Source organism: Micropterus salmoides, unplaced genomic scaffold (genome assembly GCF_014851395.1).
Source record: "Micropterus salmoides isolate LMB-PRFRI ecotype aquatic unplaced genomic scaffold, ASM1485139v1 Ms_hic_scaffold_18, whole genome shotgun sequence".
Lineage (NCBI taxonomy): Eukaryota > Metazoa > Chordata > Actinopteri > Centrarchiformes > Centrarchidae > Micropterus > Micropterus salmoides.
In genome coordinates, this window is record NW_024040928.1 from 18,176,738 (window position 1) to 18,198,973 (window position 22,236).

The following is a 22,236-nucleotide window of genomic DNA, read 5'->3' on the forward strand; positions in this document are numbered from 1 at the left end:
TATGTACGTTACGCACATACAACTGAGGTTTCCTCTGTGTTATCACTTCAACCCTTAGCTCACTTACACTGCGTAGTCATGCCTATACAGAAATTGTTATCTTAATTAGGAAACACACACAAACAGGAACACCCAGTCTCACACCTTGAAACCACAAAAAAGGGAAACTTTGTTATAATCACAAGTTTAGTTTTTGTTCTGTGAAGATGTTTGGGAGATACAAAACAAAACAGAAAATGTTTTTTTATATACATTTTAGATTAATATTAGCAACAGAATAAATTAACAAATATCTATAAATGAATCAAGCCACTGGTCCCAGGCCATGCTGGAAAAGTCTTGATTCTTCACACGCCACAGCCTCTGTATAGTATAGGTCAGGCAATCCATGATTGAGATAAGGCTTTACTTCAAATAGGGCAGTAACAGACAGCTGCTGAGTTGACCTGTAAGGATTATGTGGCTGGATTAGCAAGGCTGTCTTAGGGAGGCTGTTTTAGGGCTCTGATATGCAGCCTGACTCCAGCTTGATGCTGGCTGGATGTAGAGGTAGAGGGCTGCCATGGTGCAACTGAACAGCAGAACACTGCTTTGCTTTGTAGACGCTCAGCTCAGCCCCCTCTCTGGCGTTGACCGGGTGGCCACAGGTATGAGTCTCCATCTTCTTTATTAGGTCAGTTACATTCCTCTTGTCCATCTCGGGCTCCGCAGCCATGGCCTCGAGCTGCTCTGCTGCCTCACTCATGTCAAACCTCTCAATCTCGGAGTTGACTTGGCGTAGCTCCTCTGGCGAGTGCCTTTGGGAGGCCAAGGGTGAGAAAGGGCAGAAGCCTTGGAGGTGCACCTGGAGGCTGCAGTAGTGGAGATAGGCACAGGGGCAGCGAGGACACCTGTGAGGTCGTTCTTCCGTGTGGAGGCGTTTGTGGAGCTTGAGGTGGACGAATTGTGTAAAGCGGGCTGGGCAGAGCTTGCACTGGTAAGGCCTCTCGCCTGAGTGTAGCCGCTGGTGGGTCTTCAAGTTACTAGTGCTGCTGAACCGCCTATGGCACACCTGTGTCAAAACAGAGCCAAGGAGAAAATGTTTTTCAGTGTTTAGGATTTTTTTTGTCTTAGTCACAGTTACTGACATTAGTTTTCATTCTGAAGTGTGATGAAAGCCTGTCACACACACCAACATTGAGGATGATTCATGAACATTAAAGCTATAATTATACATCCTTTGTTGTAATTTAAAAACAGCAAGAAGTGGGTTTAATGGGGGTTATGCGCTTGACTATTTCTTGACATGGAGCAATTCCCATGTAATCAGCAGAGAAGGCCAAGAAATAATCGAACACAAAACCCAACGTAAAACAGTAAATTGCCATTTTTACACTTTGTATTTTTATATTGATTGAACTAACAAAATTACATTAGTGAGCTTTGGAGGTGCTGGTCACCAGATTTGTTACCTTTGGACAGAGTTTCCAGTTTTTATGGTAGGCTAAGCTAATTGACTGCTGGCTCCTACTACATTTATACCATACACATGTGAGAGTGGTATAAATCTATTTCTTTAACCGCTGTAGCCATACCTTGCATTCATGAGGCTTCTCTCCTGTGTGAACCAGGTAGTGTTTCTGCAGGTGGGCCAGCTGAGTGAAGTTCTTGTTGCAGGTCTGACACCTGAAGGGACGCTCTCCGCTGTGCACTCGCAGATGGACCTGAGAGAGATGAGAGACCTCAAGGATGAATATTTACATTTATTTTTTATTTCAAACTCAAGAAACCATTGTGGCGGGTAAATTCTGATATTCTTTAGCCACTAAGTGTTGTTCAAGTAAGTTTACAGCCACTGGATTTAATAGGTGGCTGTTATTCTTTTCCCCAACCTGCTCTACTAATATGATGAAAAAGGAACTAACCTTGAGGTTAGACAGCTGCCCAAAGACCTTTCCACAGACGTTGCACTCATACCGGATCTTTCCATTCTGCCTGGTGAGGGGGTAAGACAGGGTCTTGTAGCCAATAATCTGCCCACCTTCTTGGGTTTTTGTGAGGTCCACTGCATCCTCAGTATTACTCTGAGAGGCAGAGGTGGGTTTGGAAGGGAGGCAGTCTGAAAAGGCAGCCATGCCCACTGGTGGTGAGCATCCTCCAGGTGCAAGAGAGGGCAGTGCTCTGCGACTCTGCGAGGTGACCATGAATGAGGCACTGGACGTGGCAGGTATAGAGAGCTCTGCATGGACATTTCTGGGAGGAGAGTGTTTGAAATCTCTGAGGTCATCTGAGGGGATCCTGAGGTAGTTTGTCCGTTTGGAGATGAAGTCCTTGTTGTCTTCGTGCTCACTGGTTGGTGAGAGGATGAGGTCTTGTTTGGTGTTGGATAGTGCAAGTGATAAGTCTTTGTGTCCGTTGGCCGGAGGATGGAAAATGTGTGCATAGCTGCCAAAAGGCATCAAATGAGATGAGAGTGTTAAGTGAGGTTTCAGTCGATCGCTGTAGACTGGGTATGAATGAGGTAAAATGCTGTTAAGGCCAAGTGAGAAGTGAGGCAATAGATAGGGAGCGTGCCTCAGAGTAGGATAAACTCGATCAGGCACAGAGGGCTCTTGGTAAGGTTTGGCTATTACAGGGTCTTGTCTTCGCTGAAAGGTGAAGTGCAAAGAGGGGACAGGACTACTTAGAGCTGGGCTTTTGGCAGCTGGAGGGCTACAGGATGGCAGAGATGGTAGAGTTGCATATCTATGGCCATGGATAGATTCCATAGAGTGGGGCTGGATTGGGTAGACAACACGCGGGCACAGAGGAAAACCTACTGAGAGGTTGGTCTGAGACAAAGGACTCTCCAGATGTCGGGGGCAGGTATTCAGTGATTTTGAAGGCTCGTCTCTGAGGATTTCTTTTACGCTGTGTCCTGGTTTCCTTGTTGCCTTCTCCTGAGCTTGACTCTGTTCTGTGGGACAAATAAAGAATAGAGAAGTGACATTAAAATCCAGTAATACTATTTTTAGACATACAGTCCAGTCGGCATAACAGTATCATCTTCCAGTTGAGTAACACATTACTGTGATCATGACTTCTTTGTTGAAATCACTGCGCATTTTTCATCAGTCCAACCTGTTGCTTTATGCTTTAAAGATAAGATAACTATGTGTGTTTTTATCTAGTGTGTGTGCCTGTCTATGCACTGTCTCCCAGACTTGCCCTGGCTCTGAAAAGTCTCTGAAAGTGGACATCACAGGTGAAACAACAGGCCCCTGATCAGGATACAGATAGCATGGAGTTAGTGGGTACAGTATGTTGTTTGCATTAGAGTACTGGCCAGTTGTAGGTATTGTCCACCATAGGCAGGACAGGAAAGACAGAATAAGAATTTGTTTTTTATCTGAATATGACTAATGAATCAGTGATTTTACCCAGACATAAATACTTCTTAAAGATGCTTGATGTAGTGGAAATATACAAGTCATAACACATGACTGATTTATAAATAGTATTTATCTTCCGCCGAATTCTACCCACAGGTCAAGTTTATAAAATCTCGATCCAATCTGACTAAATCATTCCACTTTATACCCAGCAAGGGACAAGGAAAGATTCTGCTTAGCTGACTCATTCAAGAATATTCATGGGCTGACAGATAAAGGAAGGCAAAATACAGAAGTATGCATGACGTATACATTTCACCTACTCTTGGACACAATCAACATCAGCCCACGCAAACACAGAGCAACCCTTATCTGCTGTGTGCTCCCCTGTGTCACCCTTCCCCCTCTTCTGAGAGGCCAGCTCTCAGAAAACAAACAGCTGAGACTCAGCGAGATATCAATCTGTCAGCGGGTGGACTTGTCAGGAAGTTCAAGTAGTCACTGGAGCGCTTCCTACTTCTCTTCCTTCTTAAGAGGCAAATAAATAAGGGGAGTTGTGCCAGAATGCTGTCAGCACCTCAGGCAGTCTCTTGTGTGTGTGTGTGTGTGTGTGTGTGTGTGTGTGCATGCGGTCTCTCTGCTAGCATGTGCACTCTTTGTGTTATTTGAATGAATGCCGAATGCTTTATGTGTCAAAGAGCTGCCAGCTGTGTTTCTATGTGGAGTAAAAAAAAAAAGGGACACTGAAACATTGCCTAAAGTCCTGAAATTGGTCTCATCTTACTCAGGTACTATGGCTATACCTGAAGACAGACCCCTCTCTGCTTTCAGGACTCTACTCATACCCTTTGTGTCATATGTTAACAAAAGGGCTGCGGGTGTGACTGAGTAACTTCTTAAACACCCACACAAAGAGTGTGTCAGTTTGTCGGCGCTTTGATTTGGAGCCTTATTCCACAATGACAGTACACAACAGATATGTCTCAAAGCGTGGGTAGAAGAATGGTTCCTGTTAACTTAGTCATTGCACCTTCCTGAATGGATACTACTACTACTCACACACGTACCATTATTGTCAATCGCCAGTTGGCCCAGCGGAGGGTAGTTACAGCGCTGGGCGAATTCAAGGCAGTACCATACCAGGAGCTCCTGGCCTGGCTGAAGTGGTTTGATGGTGTAGAAGTAGATGTCCAAACCGCTCTGGCACGCAACCAGGTTCTGCTCTCCCACAGTATAGGCTGGGTTGACGTAACGCATCCAGTTACTCCGCTCCTCATTCAAACCATCCAGGATGTGATGTAAACGCTCCTCTGAGAAGACCTACGGTGCGATAACAAGATGAGAGATAATTGAGGTGATGATGACAAATCAACATTGTGACTTGCTCTGAATCTGAAACCATGATGTCACTGCTTTCCTGATGCCTTTATGGTAAATACTGTATGTTCTTTCAGCTGAGATCGGTGCTGTCTGTGTTTGTGGCACGCAAGTCATCTACTATCTCGCCCACTAATACTCTCACCTTAACGCCTTTGCAGTGGAATCCTCACTGCGTCTGCTGACCTTTCAAAAAGCAATTTCAATTCATTTAAAAAGCGTAACAGTTTACGATTTTAGGATGCCCAATAACATCTGGCATGGGGACTGCTGATGAAAAATAGCCTGTGGCTAACTGGGGTACGCTTACATTTGCTTTGAATGTTGATCAGTGTGCATTGTCCCTTTTCAAATAAACAAATAAGCTGAAGCTGCAGCTGCAGGTAGCCCTTCCATGCTGTCTCCTCTTTGAAGCTGTGCTGTTACCTGAGTCATGGCTGTAATGTTAACAGAATGTCAGTGTTATGGCGGTTGCAAGTTTTGGTTTGGGTTGCATGATTTCAAGGTTGCTGACTCTAAACTGGAGAATTACACAGGCGCTTGTGTGTAATGGAAGATGTCCTGATGCTGCTTATTTGTAACATGACAGTTCACAGGCTCAAAGCCACTTCCTTGCTTAGTCAGTGTGAGACTTTGTGAGTCTGGAGAAGCGCGGACCAGTGTATGTTGTATTTACTGGCAGTGATACCACTGCCGAGAGAAGCGGCGAGAGAGAAGAACCGCTGCGTCACTGAAACCAAACAGCTGTATGCGTGAGCTTAGACGCAGGGAACCAGCAAACACATATACAGCGCATGCACATTGAAACCAATCTGATCAAACAGCTTTTAAAGATACCCACACTTTCACAGGATGTCAAACACTGACCACAACTGCTAACTCGTGCCACGCCACAGCCACAGCAGCATCTCCAGATGGGAGACACAGGATGTGAACAATTTTAAAACACACACAGATGAATTTCACATGCAAGTACACAAATCCAGAGACTCACATGCAGGTCACTTACCCTCCAGAAGTACTTCCTGTCAGCATTTTTCAGCAGCGTTTCGTCTGTGTAACTTTCCCCAACCAGCGGGCCAAAACGTGTCCCCTTAGGAATCAGTTCCTTACTGGTCACCCCAAGCACCTGTTCAACAAGGAGGACATGAAATGATCAAAAAACAGAGTAGCCCACAAATTGGAGGCCTGAGCAAGCAGCCGGATGCACTCAGAGTTGAAAAACATAATTAGAAGGATGAGATTCTTGGGAATACAGTCCTTCTTATCTGACTTGACAATTCACTGGAAAATTGTCCCCTGAAAATTACTATCTCCACAAAAAAGGAAATAAGCCATCAAGCACTTCGTTGTTATTATATATTAGCTGTCATGACAGATCTTCCACAGAGAAAGTGAGAAGTTTGCAAGGCTGTGACAGAATGTGTTCATTCCTTCACGTGCTGAATATTTCATAAGCCATTCGCCCAAGTTATCTTTAGTTTCGCTACCATATTAAAATTTCACCACGACTCTTGTTCTGCTACCTCCAGGTGTGAAACTCACCCCTCTGTCCCAAGCCTCCAGGGTATGGAAGAGAGTATAAGGTATCATGGGCACACCCCAGCCAGTCAACTGTACCTTGAGCTCCATGTTCAAATCCTCTAAAGCAATGGTAATGTATTCTCGCTTTCATCTTGGAGCAATACTGGCATGGTGTATCAACCACAGCTGGATCAACCACAGCTTGCTTAGCACGTAGAGTTTATCTCTGCTTCATACAGCTAGTTTTACCCTTGCTTTCATTGCCTTTGTCCGACAGCTCCGTTTGAGGTGCCTGTGTGTCACAGATTACTGTAAGGTATCCTGCTCTTTGGTGTCAACCAGACTCCAGACAGACCTTTTTAGAAGGTCAAAGTGGTAGTACAGGTCTGTTGCTGCAGACACCTAGGCTACTTCCTCTGATCTCGCCTGACTGCCATCTTATATCTACAGAGGCTCCAACCTAATCTTGCATAGGGAAATGTTTCCTTTTCATGAAAAGTCCACTGAGCTAATCTTTCATCACTACCTGTGATTTCATAGACCTTGTCCATCCAGTTAAACATAAACTACCCTCTTTTAAATCTCTGTTAACTGCCACACACAAATGGAAGATTGTTATCCATAAGCTGGGTCCCAACTGGTGCTCCGCTTTACGGTGTAATTGTGCCCTGAGACAAAGGGTTTGTAGTCTGAGGTATCTACTTATCATAGAGACCTCAGGCTGTGGGCTGAGGGGCTTGCCTTTCTCAGTCTTTGCCTCAACACACACATTGCGTAGAGGAAAGGCTGAAATTAGACAACATGTCGAGTACTTACCGCCTGAGGATAGATGAGTGGATGGAAGGATGTTGGAGTGACTCAAAGAGTCGGTAGTTACACAAAACATAAATAACTGCAGCAAATGCTTACATACCATTAAGATATATTTGGAATTTGATTTGATTGTTTTTATGCATCATTGTCCTGCTTTGGTTTATAAAAAAGGATGGTAACAACTCCTTAAAACTCCACTTTCTTGGACAATTTGAATAACACACAAACAAGGAAGGTGGGCTTTGTTGCGTACCTCAGCAGAGTTGTGGCAGCGTTTGAGGGCCAGGTTTCTGGGTAAGGATCGCTCAGCTCGTGTCCTGCTGTTGTTTTCGGACTCTCCCTCCAGAGGTTGGTCCTTTACGATGTAAGTGCACTTCTCCTCAAAGTCCGCCTCGCTCCACGATGTCATGTCAACATCCTGCGTCCCTGGCATCGCTGCCGTGATGATCCCTGAGCTTTGCGGTGACCTTTCTGAAGTTAACATGACTGTGGTGCGCTGAGAAGAGGAGGCCTATAGAAAAGATAGACATTAAGCAGAAAAAATAGATGATTCTGGCTATGGGAGTGACATTGAATTGTTGACCAAAGACACCTTTTTCTTTTTACTTTTTCCTTTTATGTCCAAATTTAAGGGGAAAAAACAATACAAACAATAGCTAAAGTACCAAGGGAAGTCAAGTTTTGAATGGGGCTAAAATTAGCCACCCCAGTGCGAGATGTTATGCAGAGGAGGCAGCGGCAGGTTGATGGTGTTAAGGAGGAGGCAAAGTGGCAGTGAATCTAATTTTCCCATCAACTACCGGACAAACAAACTTCAAAGTGGAACCTTCGTGCTTGCTGCCCCTTTGCCCCCACTGTCCCATACATCCTGTGACTCTCCAAATCACAACCCCTGGGCTATAAGGGAGGTTCCTGTGCACGTCAGCCCCAGAGCAGGACCACTTTCACAAGGAAATTAGTGCTCCCAGTGAATTGACCAGACTTCCTCTGAACTGACTGGGACCTGGCTCTCAGCCAGGTCTAAACTCTCCTTCTCTTCCTTTCTGTCTGTTCCTTACTTGCTATCCCCCCCTTCTCAGGAAGATCTCAGCTCACCTGAGAAACGCTGAGTGCCTCGACTGATATGATGAAACGGTGAAATAATAGTGAAGAATAGAAGAGAAGAGGATAGAAGGCTTGTGATTAAAATACAATGCTCCGGTGTGCTCTCTCAGAACTTCCTTTTTTAGTCTCGTCAGGCTGCCTCTGAGTGATAGATAAGGTCTGTGGTCAGTAATAATTGGTAAGCGCTCGTGTGACTTACTTATCCTCCTGAGGTGATACCAAACTCAACTCAAAAGTTAATTGAAAACTGTGGGGAAAGCTTGTATTTCATAAAAGTCCCCGATCCTGCATATAAATATAAACTACTTGTATGTATAAACAAATCTTTAGTTAGCATAAAGAGAAAGACTGTCAAGACTGCCCCTTTCTCATGTTTTTAAAAATGCTGCGTTAATTGATCAGAAATCGTTCAGAACTCACACAGTAATCTGTCATATACATGCGTTAGTGACACATATGCAGCAATAACAAAATATGTCTGCTTATTCTCAGGGAGATAAAGAATAATGCAAATGAAAGTGCAGAGAGATGAGCTATGTCGACGCTGTTTCACCCTGTTTTTCTCTGAAGTGTGTCACCACAGCTGACTCGAAATGAGTGTGACAGCTCAATCCGAAACCACCAAAACTAGTGACACTGCATAAAATATATTCTGAAAATCAAGACATGAGTCAAAGGTACACAGCTGTGGCCCGCGGGACAACGTGTAACAGGTTGACTCTAGAAAGCACTCTTTACCTCAGTTTGGCATTACGCTTTGCGGGACAATGTCGTAATGTGAAAAATAAATGAATAAATAAGTTAGCAAAGTAAAAAAAAGTTACCCCAGTTCATGCTGGTAAATTATTTAGAATAATTAGCACAAGCTCTGTTGTACTTAAATATCAATAAGATGATTTGAGAAGGATGTTGTACACTTACTGTGAAGCCTTGAGAGGAGCCACACATAGGGCAGGCTGTCAGTGCCCTCCTTGAAAGCTTGAGTGTCTATGAGCAACAAGTGGCTGTTATCTGTCTCTTGTACTCTCTCTCTTAGTCTCAAACCCGACCTCAGTATCCTGTGTACCTGCGTACGACCAACTGCTCGACTGAACACTTGATTGTGTGAGTCTTGCTTCTTACACAGGAGGGTGTGTGTCTGTGTGTGTGTATGGTTGAGACACAGAGAGAGAGAGAAATACACTCCCTTTTCCTCTCGTGCTCCCTCCCCCTCCTCCACTTTGGCTCATGACTCCTCCTTGGAGAGTGTGTGTGTGTGTGTGTGTGTGTGTGTGTGCGTGGGTGTGTGTGTGTGTGTGTGTGTGTGTGTGTGTGTCACTGTCCTGCCCTGGGGCGTGAGGCTTTCTCCAGGGGGGTGCAGTGGCTGTCACACAGCTATGTCCGGATCAGACAAATGCATCTTCATTTTCTGACAGTCACCCACTCCATCTTTAGGCATACCTGTGTTGGGATCGGAAGTGATTCATTCAAAGATCATTTTGGTGCTTGTGCAGTGTGAAGCAAGATTTGGAAAAAAAATGTGATGGCACAAAAAAAATCTTTCTAAGTGATGTCAATTCAGTTCATTTAAAATTAATTCACTTTAAGCTAATAGGAGATCTTGGGCATACGAGATTTAATGTAGCACACCATATTCAAAGTCATCTCAAAAACCACACAGACAGACAGTTCCTGAAATAACAATTATTGATCTTGACACTAAACCTTCTTCTTCTTAAACATCTTATCCTCATCCTCCTCTTCTCCTCATCGTCATTTCTTGCGTCTTAATTTTCAGTTTAAAATGACTTTAAGGCAGTGGTAAAGTGACACTTCTTAAATATGAAGAAATTCAATATCCAACTCTTCATCACAGCAACATCTGCACACTGAAATAATTCCACTATGTTTCAGTGTTGCCAGTTTTACTCATTGATACAGATGCTTGCTCATGTTGAGCTTCAGAGAGTAGAGAGATAAGACATACTTGCTGTTTTCTTTTTGTCAAAGAAATTCTTGGAATGATAAAAGTGTGGTCTTGGAATATGTAATCGACCACAAACAAGAGGTAATCAAGAACTTTTTCAATTTCTTGTAAATTAACAAATAGAGTATAGATGACAACAACTTTTGGTTAAAATTGGGGATAATTATTCTTATGGATTAATCTGCTATTCATTTCTCAGTTAATTGTTTGGTTGATAAAACATCACAATACCTTACAGCATCGAATGATGCTTATAGATGTCATCAAATGTCATCAACAGCCCAAAATATTTAATTTACTATAATGTAAGATCAAGAAAAGCAGCCATTTCTCACATTTGACAGCCTGGGGTCAAATGGTTGGCCCTTTTTGCTTGAAAATGACAAACTATTAACTGATTATCAAAATAGTTTCTGATAAATTTTCTTTCTATTGACGAATTGTTTCAGCTCTTGTTGAAATTGACACTACTTTTGCTAGTAGACTTGGACATAACACATACAATATGAACTCTTGTTCACCTGGTATTTTCTTCTGATTCTCTATTCTTGTCTTCCTTCCAGAGGTGTTTGGGTCAACTCTTATCTCAAAAATCCATTTGTGATCATTTTTGTGATGAAAAAAGTCCTTATTGTGTTTGTGCTTATCATAGTGCATCATGAAAATATGTATCCCATCTTTAAAAGCTGCTCTGCATCAAAATGCTCAGCTACTGAGAAGTGCAGGAGACTGCAACATGAAACTGTGCCATCACTTAAAATACAAATAAACGAATGAGACACAGTAAAGAGTGAAAGTGAATCCATTTAGCCATAGTGTGTTTTCTGGTGCATGTAGGAACATTTTTATCCTGTGTTTTCCCTTTCAGGAGACTTGTGTCCAGCTGTCCTTCTGTACTGCTCAGTGGGGGTGAGGGGCCAGAATGTGTTGATGCCTGTGTCATGCTGTAAGTTTATCTGTAGCCCTGCTTTCACCCCTTGTTTTTTTCTCCAAAGACAACATTTGACTTGGCAGGCTGCCAGTCAGCTTAAGAATTGTTTGAATATTCGGAGTCATCATCCACACTCTTGACACGCGACATACTGTGAAAAACATCCTTGTGTGTGTGTCTGCCAGCTTATTCCCATTCATAGGTGCAGTTGCAATGCACACTGTTTGGATTCACTTTCTCCACTTCGGGGAAGTTCATATTGCTTTGCCATGTGACGTGTGCGTTCTGTTCCGCATAGACTCTCCTTCGTTTCTGTGGTGTTTTGTCCTTCTTCTGATGCTTCCTGTCCCACTCATCACACCTGACCAAGCTACTTATTATGGCTGCTGACATGAGCCACCATGTAATTTAAAATCCACTTCTCTCTCACTGTTTCGCTCTTTCTCTGTGCCTTCAGTCATCTCATTCATCACCTTCTATTCAGCTCTCCTCTCCGCCACCTCCTCCTCTTCCTCTGTAATACCTCTCTACCTGAACCTCTCTTTACTACATCTATTACTCATACGTACTGTGTGAGTAATTCAAATAATGACAACATGGACTTCTCGTCCGTAGTGTAGAGGCCCGAGATTGCACTCAGAATTTATGTGTGGGTGGATATTTTGGAGCGTGTCGCGTGGGTATATATATTGTTAGTTGATAGATGACTACCTTACATGCATGACATTCTTAGAATGACAGAATGATGAGCAAGTTTATGGAGACATGAAAATTACCGCTCAAAAAGAAGTGTAAGGCAATGTAATTTATTTGTATGTAGAACAGGAAGCTAACTGACTGACAGTTTTAGGTAGCGTAAGTGACAGAGAAGAAAGGTGCGTGCATCACAGATCATGCTCATGATGTGCCAATGCCCAATTAAGCAAGGCAACATCTGCATTGTTGCAGAAATAACACTAAATGCTGAGACGTAATGGAAATGTGTGTTCAGACAGAAAGTGAAGTGAATTTTCACCATTCGCGCAAATTTGTTTGCCCCAGACAGCCAATATAGCAAATCTACCTCCTTGGCTGTATGTTTTCTATAATGTACACGCTGACCATGTTGGTGGGAGTGTGTGCTAAGCCTGTGACTTAACTTGTTTTTAGTTTACACATCTAATCTACAGTGTGTTCTGTGGATTATGCACGGCCGTTTTCTATCCAAAAACATGTAATTTTTCAATGCATTAACGTCATAAACAAAATTCCACACACCTCCATTGCACTGGGGTGAAGGCTGAAATCTCAGAGAGGGATATCTCTAAATCTAAATTGGGCAAATTAATCCACAACGGTCTGTATGGCTGGACAACACCACAACTACGTGAGATTCGTGTTTTTTGTATGGGTGAACAATTGCTTAAATAATTAACTTATAAGGAAAGGAAAATTAACATTTTACAGTAGGTAGAAGATACATTTAATCAGCAGTAAATGTCAATAAACCAGAATACAGAAAGCTACTTATACACAGGCTAAGGGTGCCTTTGGGGCCTCTGTAAATGACGTAGATATCTTAAGACCTGTAATTTCCATGCTTGAGTCTCTACCTGCCTAGGGTAATTTCTCGCAGCGGGACTAAATGCGACCATTCCTTCCCTGTCACCTGCCCCCGAGGATGTAGGACAATGATCTTTGGTGGAACTGGCTGAGACTGAACCCATTTTATAAGCCATTACAGCTTAAGTGTTTGACGCAGCCTCCACCTCTGCCTTTTCTAAAGTTTTATGGCTAACTTGGGGAGAAATATTTCGCATTCTATCAACAACTATCTTGTTGTCACAGACCCCTACTCTCACCCTTGTCACCCTCACTTTTTCCCCACCATGCTGTGCTGTTATCAGCCTGTCAGCCTTGTCTGCCTCCACGTCCATTTCATGTTACTTTAAGTGATTTCCTTTACCATGCAGTACTCAGCTTGTGGCATAAATTTCCTCTGGTCTTTGACAGTTCAACTGAGATCAGATAGGCTTCGTTGACATGACAGGAGCAATATATACTTAATGAATGCATTTTGAACTAAAAAACAGACATCCTGTTTTCCATTTCAGGTGTGAATGTGAATAAATGTCAGCACTGCACCACAGCCACCACCCACCTAGTACACCTACCATCTCCACTCAACTGGTGGATGATCTCCTGTTGACAGGCCAAGGGTTATTATCGTGGTTTCAGGGCTAAGAGGAATGCTACTGCACTTCGTAGCAGATGTCTTTTCAAATCCTGGCAAAAACCACCCACAGAGATGAGGAGAAACTGCACTCAGCAGACCCACAGTGTAGATGTCTGTAACCTGTGAATGATAGATAATCTCAAACACTGACGATATTGCAAGGATGCATGTTCATCTGTACAACCTGCAGGCGGCCAAGAAAGGATGGCTTTCCAAGAAAATATTTGCAATAAAATGTCCAACCATTACAATGCTAATATAACGCCAGCAAATGTAATCAAGTCAGCCAATTTGGATAGATATTTATATATTTTATATATACACTTTGTATAGTTTGGCCTATACTACACCCTACATACACCTACTGTCAGCTTCACACGAGTGTGAGGTGACTCGTGTAAAGATGAGTTGTGTTCACAGAGTCTGAAAGTGGCAGGCAAGCAATTTACTTAACATACAACTCATAGGCTGTCCTGGTGTCAAGCTGAGGCGTCTGTAGTGTAATTGCAAGACATTCAGGACAGTCTGGAACCTTTCTCATGTGTCATTTCTGTCTCTCTTTTGTTCACAAACTTTGATCTGGATCAACTAGATAAGCAGCTGCTGACTAACCCCGGCATGGTAATCAGTTATAATGACTGTAATTAGGGACAAAAAAACATTATTGTAACATTTTTGAATAATGATTTCATAATAAGCACATGCATGTTTTTTTTTGTTTTGTTGCAGCCGTTCATTCACATTATTGTTACACAAGCAGTTCTGCTTGAAATGAATGTGACATGCAATTTATCTGGTAGGCATGTTGGAAATGTTTTCCAACGTCCTGTGTGTATGTTTTGTAATGTTCTGTGTGTGAGACAAACTAACACTGTGATGGGCAATAAAGTTTTTTTGTTTCTGATCCTGAAATAATGACAAGTGTAGAAGTTTATTTTGACTTTGCAAACAGCAGTTTCGCAAAAAAACTTTTTTCCACTTCTCATGGTCTTCCTCAGTGGATGGAGATACAAAATTTGTCATCACATGACCTGAATATGGAAATTTACTCACAACAAACACTGTCATTGGCCTCTTTGAACTTTCCTTTCCTAAGAAATGCTCTGACTTTTTCCAACACTTGCTTTCAGTTCTGTGCCTGTTTATCAGCCATTCTCAACAGATTACTTATGGTGATGTAACATTTCCTCTATTCTTTTTAACTGAAATGAGCAAATACTGTAGAGACTCTGCACTGTCTGAATAAGTCATAGAAAGTATTGCCTCTCTGCTTTGTACCAGCTTCAATTTTCTGAAATAAAAGTGAGCATTACAGTCCCCCTAGTTGTCATAAGGTTTTCCTACTGAACACCAGATTGACTGCCATTTTAAGGTGACAAGCTGCACAGCTGAGGAAGTGTCAGACCCCTAGGAGCCACACCTGACTTTATTAAAAGGCTCCTCACATTGTTTTGTCTTCTTCTTGATTACTAAGGCAGACCAACCTAATAATGACCAACGTGGAGACGCATCATCCGGGAAGGATGCACACAAACCCGCACACACTCACTTGCACAAACACACACACTCTTTTACAGGTCCTGCAGAGCTGAAGAGATTTTATTCAACTGAAGAAAACTAGTAGTACTACAAAATGGTGACATGCAATGTAGAATTGAATTGGTGTCTTCCTTTGAGAATGTTTGTGTGTATATCTTGCAGTCTGTGTCCATCCATTTGTATCTGTCTTTCAGGAGCAGCTAGCTGATTTAGCTCAGTCAGCCTTGGATAGCTTGCTGTTCTCAGATTCCTGCCATATTTCTGGATGGCCACTGAACCAACAGAGGTGAACCTGATCCATGCTGTCACACTCTGGCACCAGGTAGAGTTTCCCCTATCTCTCTTTCTCTCTCTCTGATCATGCAACTTTAGAGAGTCTTAAGGGAATAGATCGACATTTTGGGAAATATTTAATTGTTTTCATGCCAAGTTAGATGAGAAGATTTATACAAATTGCATATCTGAGAAGCTTAGCTTGGAAATAGGGGAAACAGTTAGGTTCTGTCAAAAGGTAAAAAAAATCCATGTACCAGCACCTCTAAAGCTCACAAATTAACATTACTGTCACTGCCCTGACTGTGACCTCCTGTGCTTTTTCTCTGGTCCCTTCTTCCTTGAGTGTTTGTGTTGTGGGTGTGGTCTACATTTTAGGCGCCTGGCTTTCTGCACACCTGATGGCAATCATCTCATCTACTTCCTCCTAAAATTCTACTGATCTCCTTCCATTTGTCGGAAGATTGTTTCCGTCAAACCCGTGGTATAGTACTAGTCTTTTTGTGACTACTGTTCTTTGCACCTTTTGTTTATGTGGTTTTCTTATGTGCTCCAGGATCGTTGTTACTTGTCGCTTCTACTCTGCTCTCAGCATCCTTCTGCCTTCCTCCTGCCCTTGCCAGACATTCTTTGCCTCCCTTTAGCCATATTTTTGTCATTAAACACGTAACTTAATCATATCCATCAAGTCTGTGTCCACGCTTGGGTCTGTTTGAAAATAAACCTCGGAGAGGTTTAGTTTCACATTAACCTATCGCCTTGGGTCTCGTAATACTAAACCTGATGCTCTATCCCGCCAGTTTGATCCTGAGACGTTGAGCTCCAAGCCCAAGACCATCCTTTCTCCTTTCTGCCGCCTCTTGTGACATTAAGACTGTGCTTCCGAAGGCCCAATGCACCCATCCTAAAACTGGTCCTACTAAACACTAGTTTGTCCCTGATCCTGTTAGTTCCTTATATACAGTCTATGGTTAGTTCCCAGGTTCTTCAGTTGGGGTCACTCTTCAAAGCTTGGTGCCATCCTGGTTTTCACCCTCACCTTTATTCTTCAACGTTTGTGGTGGCCTTCAGTGTCTTCTGCATCCCCTTCCTGTCCCCAGGAAACCCTGGTCTCACATTACAGTGGACAGAAGGTTATTTTGACCATTGTTGACAAGTTTTTTCAAAGGGACAAAGTATTTTAGCCCTCTGTTGCGAGACTGAAACCACCTGCTTCTGTGAAGGTCCACCTGACTTTCCATGTGTCGTTGCTCAAGCCTGTCCCTTCGTGCTCTCCAGCGTCAGCTCTTTGATCTGTTTAAAACAAAACCTAACAGTTATATCTTGCTTTTGTGTGTGCACAAAATGACAATATCTTCATATCTAGCAGAGGCATCAATTCTCTCATCTAACTCTCTGAAAAACACAAATGAGCATACTTCCCAAAATGTCGAACTACTCCTTTTTTAATATGTGTGTGATCGAGAGGCCTTTGCAATATTGCAGTTTCCTCACTGAGCAAGAGCGCAATGTACAGGAGCACAATACATTGTGTTTAAATAGTTTGAGTCGACTGCTCAGGAATGGTGTCCATTATAAAAGGGGAACTTTACTGCCACTCAGTGACAACATCAGTGACATCACCAGGTGCCACTGTGTCTGTCTTCACGTCTGAGTCTGTGTCTGACACTCTTTTACACACTCTTTTACACACTCACGCACAGACACACACACACTCTCTATATTAGGACCAGTCAGACAGCACTGTCTTCCACCTGTCTCCAGTGTTACCTGCCCCAGTCATTACCAGGGTCCCAGATCCCCACTGTAAGTGCACATGTCAACAGCAAAATTACAGGGCATGCACACCCACATATTTGTTTTGCTTTTAAAAGAGTAATAGCCATCTGCACGCAAGCGATACGTTCATTTTCTCTCCTCCTCTTGTTTTTTTTTTTCGGGGACAAACCCAGAAAACAAAGCAGGTGAGGTTCAAAGACAAAACAGAGAAAAGGACATGAAGAGGGGAGATGTGTAGAGATGATGGACATACATTGGTGGTGTCTGTTTGTATAATGACTAGGGGAAACCTGTGTTTTTCAGGCCTGCTTCTCTACCCAGTAAGGGTACCTCAGTGATTACAAACTACTTCTCCAACTGAAGTCGAAGTGTCATTACATCTCCGCTTTGTTCCCCCTCTTAGCTCGCTCTTACCTAACTAATTAAGACAAAAAAAGGTCTCTCCAGATGTCTGTGGTGAGAGTGTCAGGAAATGTGACTGGCTGAAAACATAAGATCGGAGTGTAGAACAAAAGAGTGCACTGACAGGTTTGACAAGGAGGGGAACACCTTGCCAGAGCAGAGATTCAAATTGCTTTAACTGAAAGATAAAGATCTATTTTCAGACAATGGTTAGTATACCATCAGTACAAATGTGCCATGATGCACGCACAAGCAAATCTACACTGTTGTGTGTAAAACCGTCCTTTAATCCTTGGCTCTTTCAGCAAGTTGGCTTTGGGTAACCTGAGTGCTCTCTTCCCCTTTTCAACATGATCAGTATAAACAATGACAAACTTCCCTTCTCCTCAGGGTGACTAACTTATCGCTCTTATCACATGTTTTTTCTGCTGAAAGAATTTGTGACTGTATTTCTGAATAGATACTGACAGAATCTTATTAGATATGGCATTGCTGTCATCCTGAAAACAAATGGACATGAAGTCGCAACTCGACAGCTTGTTTGCACAATTTAAAAAAAAGGTTGTTCTTTTGTCAGTGATCAAAACATGATATTAGTCACTGTGTCTCTTAACCCGGGCATCAATGAAACTGGGACAACCCTAAATATGAACCGACTTTACCTTAGTGAGCAAACATACTACATCATATATTATGCATGATGACTAACACATTTAGCATTTCCTATCATTTGTGCACCAATCACATCCGTCTTCCCTGCGCGCATGTGTAATTTCCCTGACTGGATCCTCAATAACATCCTGTTGTCTGAGGACATCTGAGGGGCCTATTTGGACTGACCCTCCACCACATCACACACAGGACAGGACAGAGCAGAGACTATTATCCTGGCCCCTGGCTAATGACAGCCGAATGAGAAAAGCAGGCAGGAAGCTCTCCTATGTGATCTCTGTATTTAAAAGCGCCGTTATTATTGCTTGTGTATTGTTCTGTCGCATTGGGATCCCTTTGGACGACTATCATTAAGTTGAAGGACCGTGACTTGACTGTGACAGTAGATTTTAGCTCAGGTTTGGTGAGCTACAAAAGGACCATGGACATCCCTTAATGCTGATGATGTTTGTGACTGAAAAAAAAAGCAATTTAACCCACTGCACATTACAGGCTAGTGTCCACATCATACGCAACCCAGTCTCCCTGTTACTATGAACAAACCGATAGCAGAATATTCCTGTCCACAGGTTCCATCAACAAAAAGGCATTAAACAGTGTGGCAAATTTTCTTTGCTAGTCTAACAAAGAGACATTATACTAATCCATTATCCACGATGGACAAGCAGTGAATGTTATACAGCCAATACAGAGTACACAGATTTGGCAGTAGTATACAATATGGAAACACAGAATGACATTTTTATGTAAATAACTTAATATTAAGTAAATATTAAGTGTCATAAGTTTTTTTTTGTGCATTCCTTGGTTGCCTTTTATATTTGGAGTAGACGCTTAAAGGCTTAATAAAGAGATGGGCTGCACAATTAATTTAAATATTATTGAAATCGCAATAGAAGCTGCAGTTTTTTTGATGAAGGTAAAAAAAAAAGTGACAAAACAGCATTATAATGAAGTACTGTAGTGCTGCAGAGATGCCCCGGCCTACAAATCTTATCCTCCAAATGTCAGAAAACATTTTTGTTTGGTATAGACCCTAAAAAATGTCACATCATCGAAAAATGTATTTAATTTATTTAATTTATAGTGACAATCAAGTCAAAAATGATCATTCCACCTTGAATCATATCTCAATCGTAATGTCCTCCAAAATAATCGCAATATGAATTTTATTACCATATCGAGCAGCTGTAATAAAGAATGAAGAAGCAATAATCAAAAGGGTGCTACATGCCACCAATGATTTATTGTTGGCCTCAGGAAGGACCCTGTGTGAGTCTGAACAGTGAAATCAGAAGTGAAGGTATTAAGAAGCCTGCGTGTTGCTAAAGGCCTGATTGATATCAGAATAAATGGGAAACTTACTTCCTTCAAACATCATCTCACAAGGTATGCAAACATGCATCGGCAAACAAGAAAGGATATCTCTGTGAATGGAAGAGAAACCACTGATTCACCAATAGGGTATGTTGGTTTATCTTGGTATGTTAAACTGGTTTATCTATTCTCATGATGTTAGATTTTAAGGTCACTCCATTGTTTGGCATGATCAATAGCTTCCTGTCGGCTTCATCAGACTTCAACAAAACGCGCTCCTCTCAGGAGCCACTTGGAGTGAAGCCATAGAGATTTATGAATTAATTAACCTTGTAGTAACCCTGTGCAGTGAAACACAACAGGTGGTCATCCTGCTTTGTGTGCTGAAATAGAGACAGGTGCTTCCGACTAAGGGGGACAGATCACTGTTGACACGGGACAATGGAGGAAAACAGGGGCACAAGAAGGTCTAATTCATGCATGGCCACTTCCAACCCAGCCCAAGTCAATGTCAAACACACAAATGCAGAAAGCCACTGACTCTATACGCATAAAAAGTCCATATTTCAATGCAAATACAAACATGCTCATTCAAACTGTCAGTGTTTTTCTCTCCCGGGTTTGTCAGGGAAACATAGGCGCCGGAGGACAATAGTTCTGTGATCATATCTGAGCCTGACACAAGCAAACAGGAAGCAATCCCCTTTATAGAGGGGTAGTCCTGAGAAGAATGGAGTTTGGGGTGGGGGTGGGGGACCATCTTGCGACTCAGAGCATCCACCTACGAACATTTCTGATACCAAAAGTCCGTCAGAAGAGACCAATATCTTTCTTCCTTAGGAGCAAAGGAAGAATGTAACATCCTAAAAACTACATTTTCTTCACAGAGAACAACAGGACACAGGTGAAACGTTGCTTGTTTTTCCTTCCACCGTCACTCAGCTCCTGACTTAATCCACAGAGGATGCTACTAGAACCCTCTTGTCTTCCTGTAAAATCTGCGACGTGACAGCTCTGACACGCTTCAAGCCAAATCAAAAAAACACTTAAAAGTCTGCTGGTAGACACCTGACTGTTTGATCAGCAGTGGTATTTGAACAATGTGTTTCCTCTTAGACTAAAACACTATTGTGTAGCAGGACTTTTACATACAAATAAACGTCCATTACATTCAAGCCCCAGCCAATAAGTTCCCCGATGCTGATTAAGCCTACCACCTCCAGGTAGATCTCTCTGTATTCGCAGCATACTTGGGTATATATATATATATAAATCTGGGGTCTGCTCTTGCTAACTGGTAGTGATTTGTTTAATGCCAACCAGCAATTATTGGTATGCCAGAGGTGAAAGGGGGACCAACCGTAGTGACCGAGTAGACAACAGCAACTAGGAGTATGGTGGAATTGTTTTTTTATTCCCCACCAGATTTTCGACCACTCTCATTTGACGGACACCAGCTTTGTGTCAAATCCTGCCTCCTACACTGCCTCTGATTGTCTATTCTAATCCTACCCTTAACTCCACCCTAACACTAACCCTAAACAGCGAAGGCAACGGGTACTGGCAAATCAGAGGCAAAGTTGTGGAAAACCTGGTGGAAACAAAAATTACCCTGGCGGCAGATTTCCATATATTGAGAAACTTTAAATGGATCATTCACTTTAGTGGATCCACTCATTTCCTTGAGTTACGTGCTGCCTTAGTGTGCCTTATCTATATACTATCAGTGATTGTGTAAGAAAGAGTGCCTGTGATAATGATGGTCAAATCAGGATTGATTGATTAAGTAAGGAGAGGAAGGAAGGGAGGGGAGGATGATGAGCAGACAACAAAGAAGAGAGAAGGGCTGACCCCTGTCCTCTTCTGTCACATAGATAAGAGTGGTGATGGAGATTCCCAGTGGACTCAGATAACCTCTAACTAAAGGTGCAACGTCACTGTTTTCTCTGCATGACTAGATGTTTCTGAAAAAAATAAGTCAATAGTTATGCCCTTCAAACTTTTGCTTTCTTTTCTGGACTTGTTATAGCTTTATCCACATTTCTTTAAACAAAAACACTGCGCGCTTTTAAACTATTGAGTGTCCATGGTTTAGTTTCACAACATCAACATTGAGGAGGGATGCAACTGAGCTATGGACTATGTCTTCAAGTTAATTGTCTGATCTGAAAGTAGATTGAATAAAAACACCCGTAACGAACAAAAACAAAAGTGTCATTCTGAGGTTAAGTTACTTATATCAACTTTGTTTTAAATCACAATAATTCAGAATTAAATAGGTACTGTGCCAGAAATATTGGCTACTAATAAAACACAAATATATCCAGAATATCTCCATTTCAGGTAATCTGTCAGCTGTTTGGGTTGGTGTTGGTTCACCTTCGATCGTGCATACAATGCAAAGACTGAACTTCTGAACCTTGTGTTCAAATGTAAACACACACACAAGCTCTTCACCGGTAACTTTAAAATTTGGTACAGCAGTTTCCCAGAAAGACGTCATAAGGTATCCTGCCGCACGCATCAGCATGTAAACTGCAGCAACGCTTATAAAACCATGTGTTAATTAGTCACAGACTCTTTCATTTAGTTATCAATTTATTTGTAGGCAAATGAAATGTGTGGCAAAAACCAAATGCGTTACAAGCCTGTACATATATAAACAGGATTGCTAAATGAGTTTGTTTTCATTGTTCTGCTTATTTGCTTCATTGCACATCAATGACAACACCTCTTATTCACATTAAAACTGTGAATTATGTCCATTAAACTCATCTTGACAGTGATGCTTAGACTTGTTAAATTAAATGGGCACTTGAGTTTTAACCTCATCTCTACAAAGTTTATAAGCTGAGCCAGAGCACACTGTCATTATTCAGCCAGTCTTCTGTGAGTTCTGTTCTCGTTTGTTGTCAATAGAGGGCGCAACAAGATTCAGGCTGCTCACACAGCGACCAGCGGTTTTCTCTTCAAA

General features: G+C 42.2%; 1 protein-coding gene across 1 annotated transcript; it reads right to left on the minus strand.

Moving 5' to 3' along the window:
* Positions 1-218: 218 nt before the first annotated feature.
* prdm1c (PR domain containing 1c, with ZNF domain) lies at positions 219-9,309 on the minus strand. The gene is made up of 7 exons (XM_038726616.1): positions 9,090-9,309; positions 7,318-7,575; positions 5,737-5,856; positions 4,418-4,670; positions 1,905-2,935; positions 1,575-1,703; positions 219-1,051 (listed from the first exon to the last, which is right to left on the minus strand). The coding sequence occupies exons 1-7, from the start codon at positions 9,114-9,116 to the stop codon at positions 497-499; spliced, it is 2,373 nt and encodes a 790-aa protein (XP_038582544.1). The 5' UTR covers positions 9,117-9,309; the 3' UTR covers positions 219-496.
* Between the last annotated feature and the right edge of the window lie 12,927 nt (positions 9,310-22,236).

What these genes read in the sequence shown, in the direction of transcription:
- prdm1c (XM_038726616.1), bottom strand. Translation starts at nt 9,116, where the DNA reads ATGTGTGGCTCCTCTCAAGGCTTCACA. An exon ending in GCTGCCACAACTCTGCTGAG is followed by an intron (nt 5,857 to 7,317) that starts GTACGCAACAAA and finishes CTTGTTGAACAG; the next exon opens with GTGCTTGGGGTGACCAGTAA. An exon ending in ACTGGCGATTGACAATAATG is followed by an intron (nt 2,936 to 4,417) that starts GTACGTGTGTGA and finishes TTTGTCCCACAG; the next exon opens with AACAGAGTCAAGCTCAGGAG.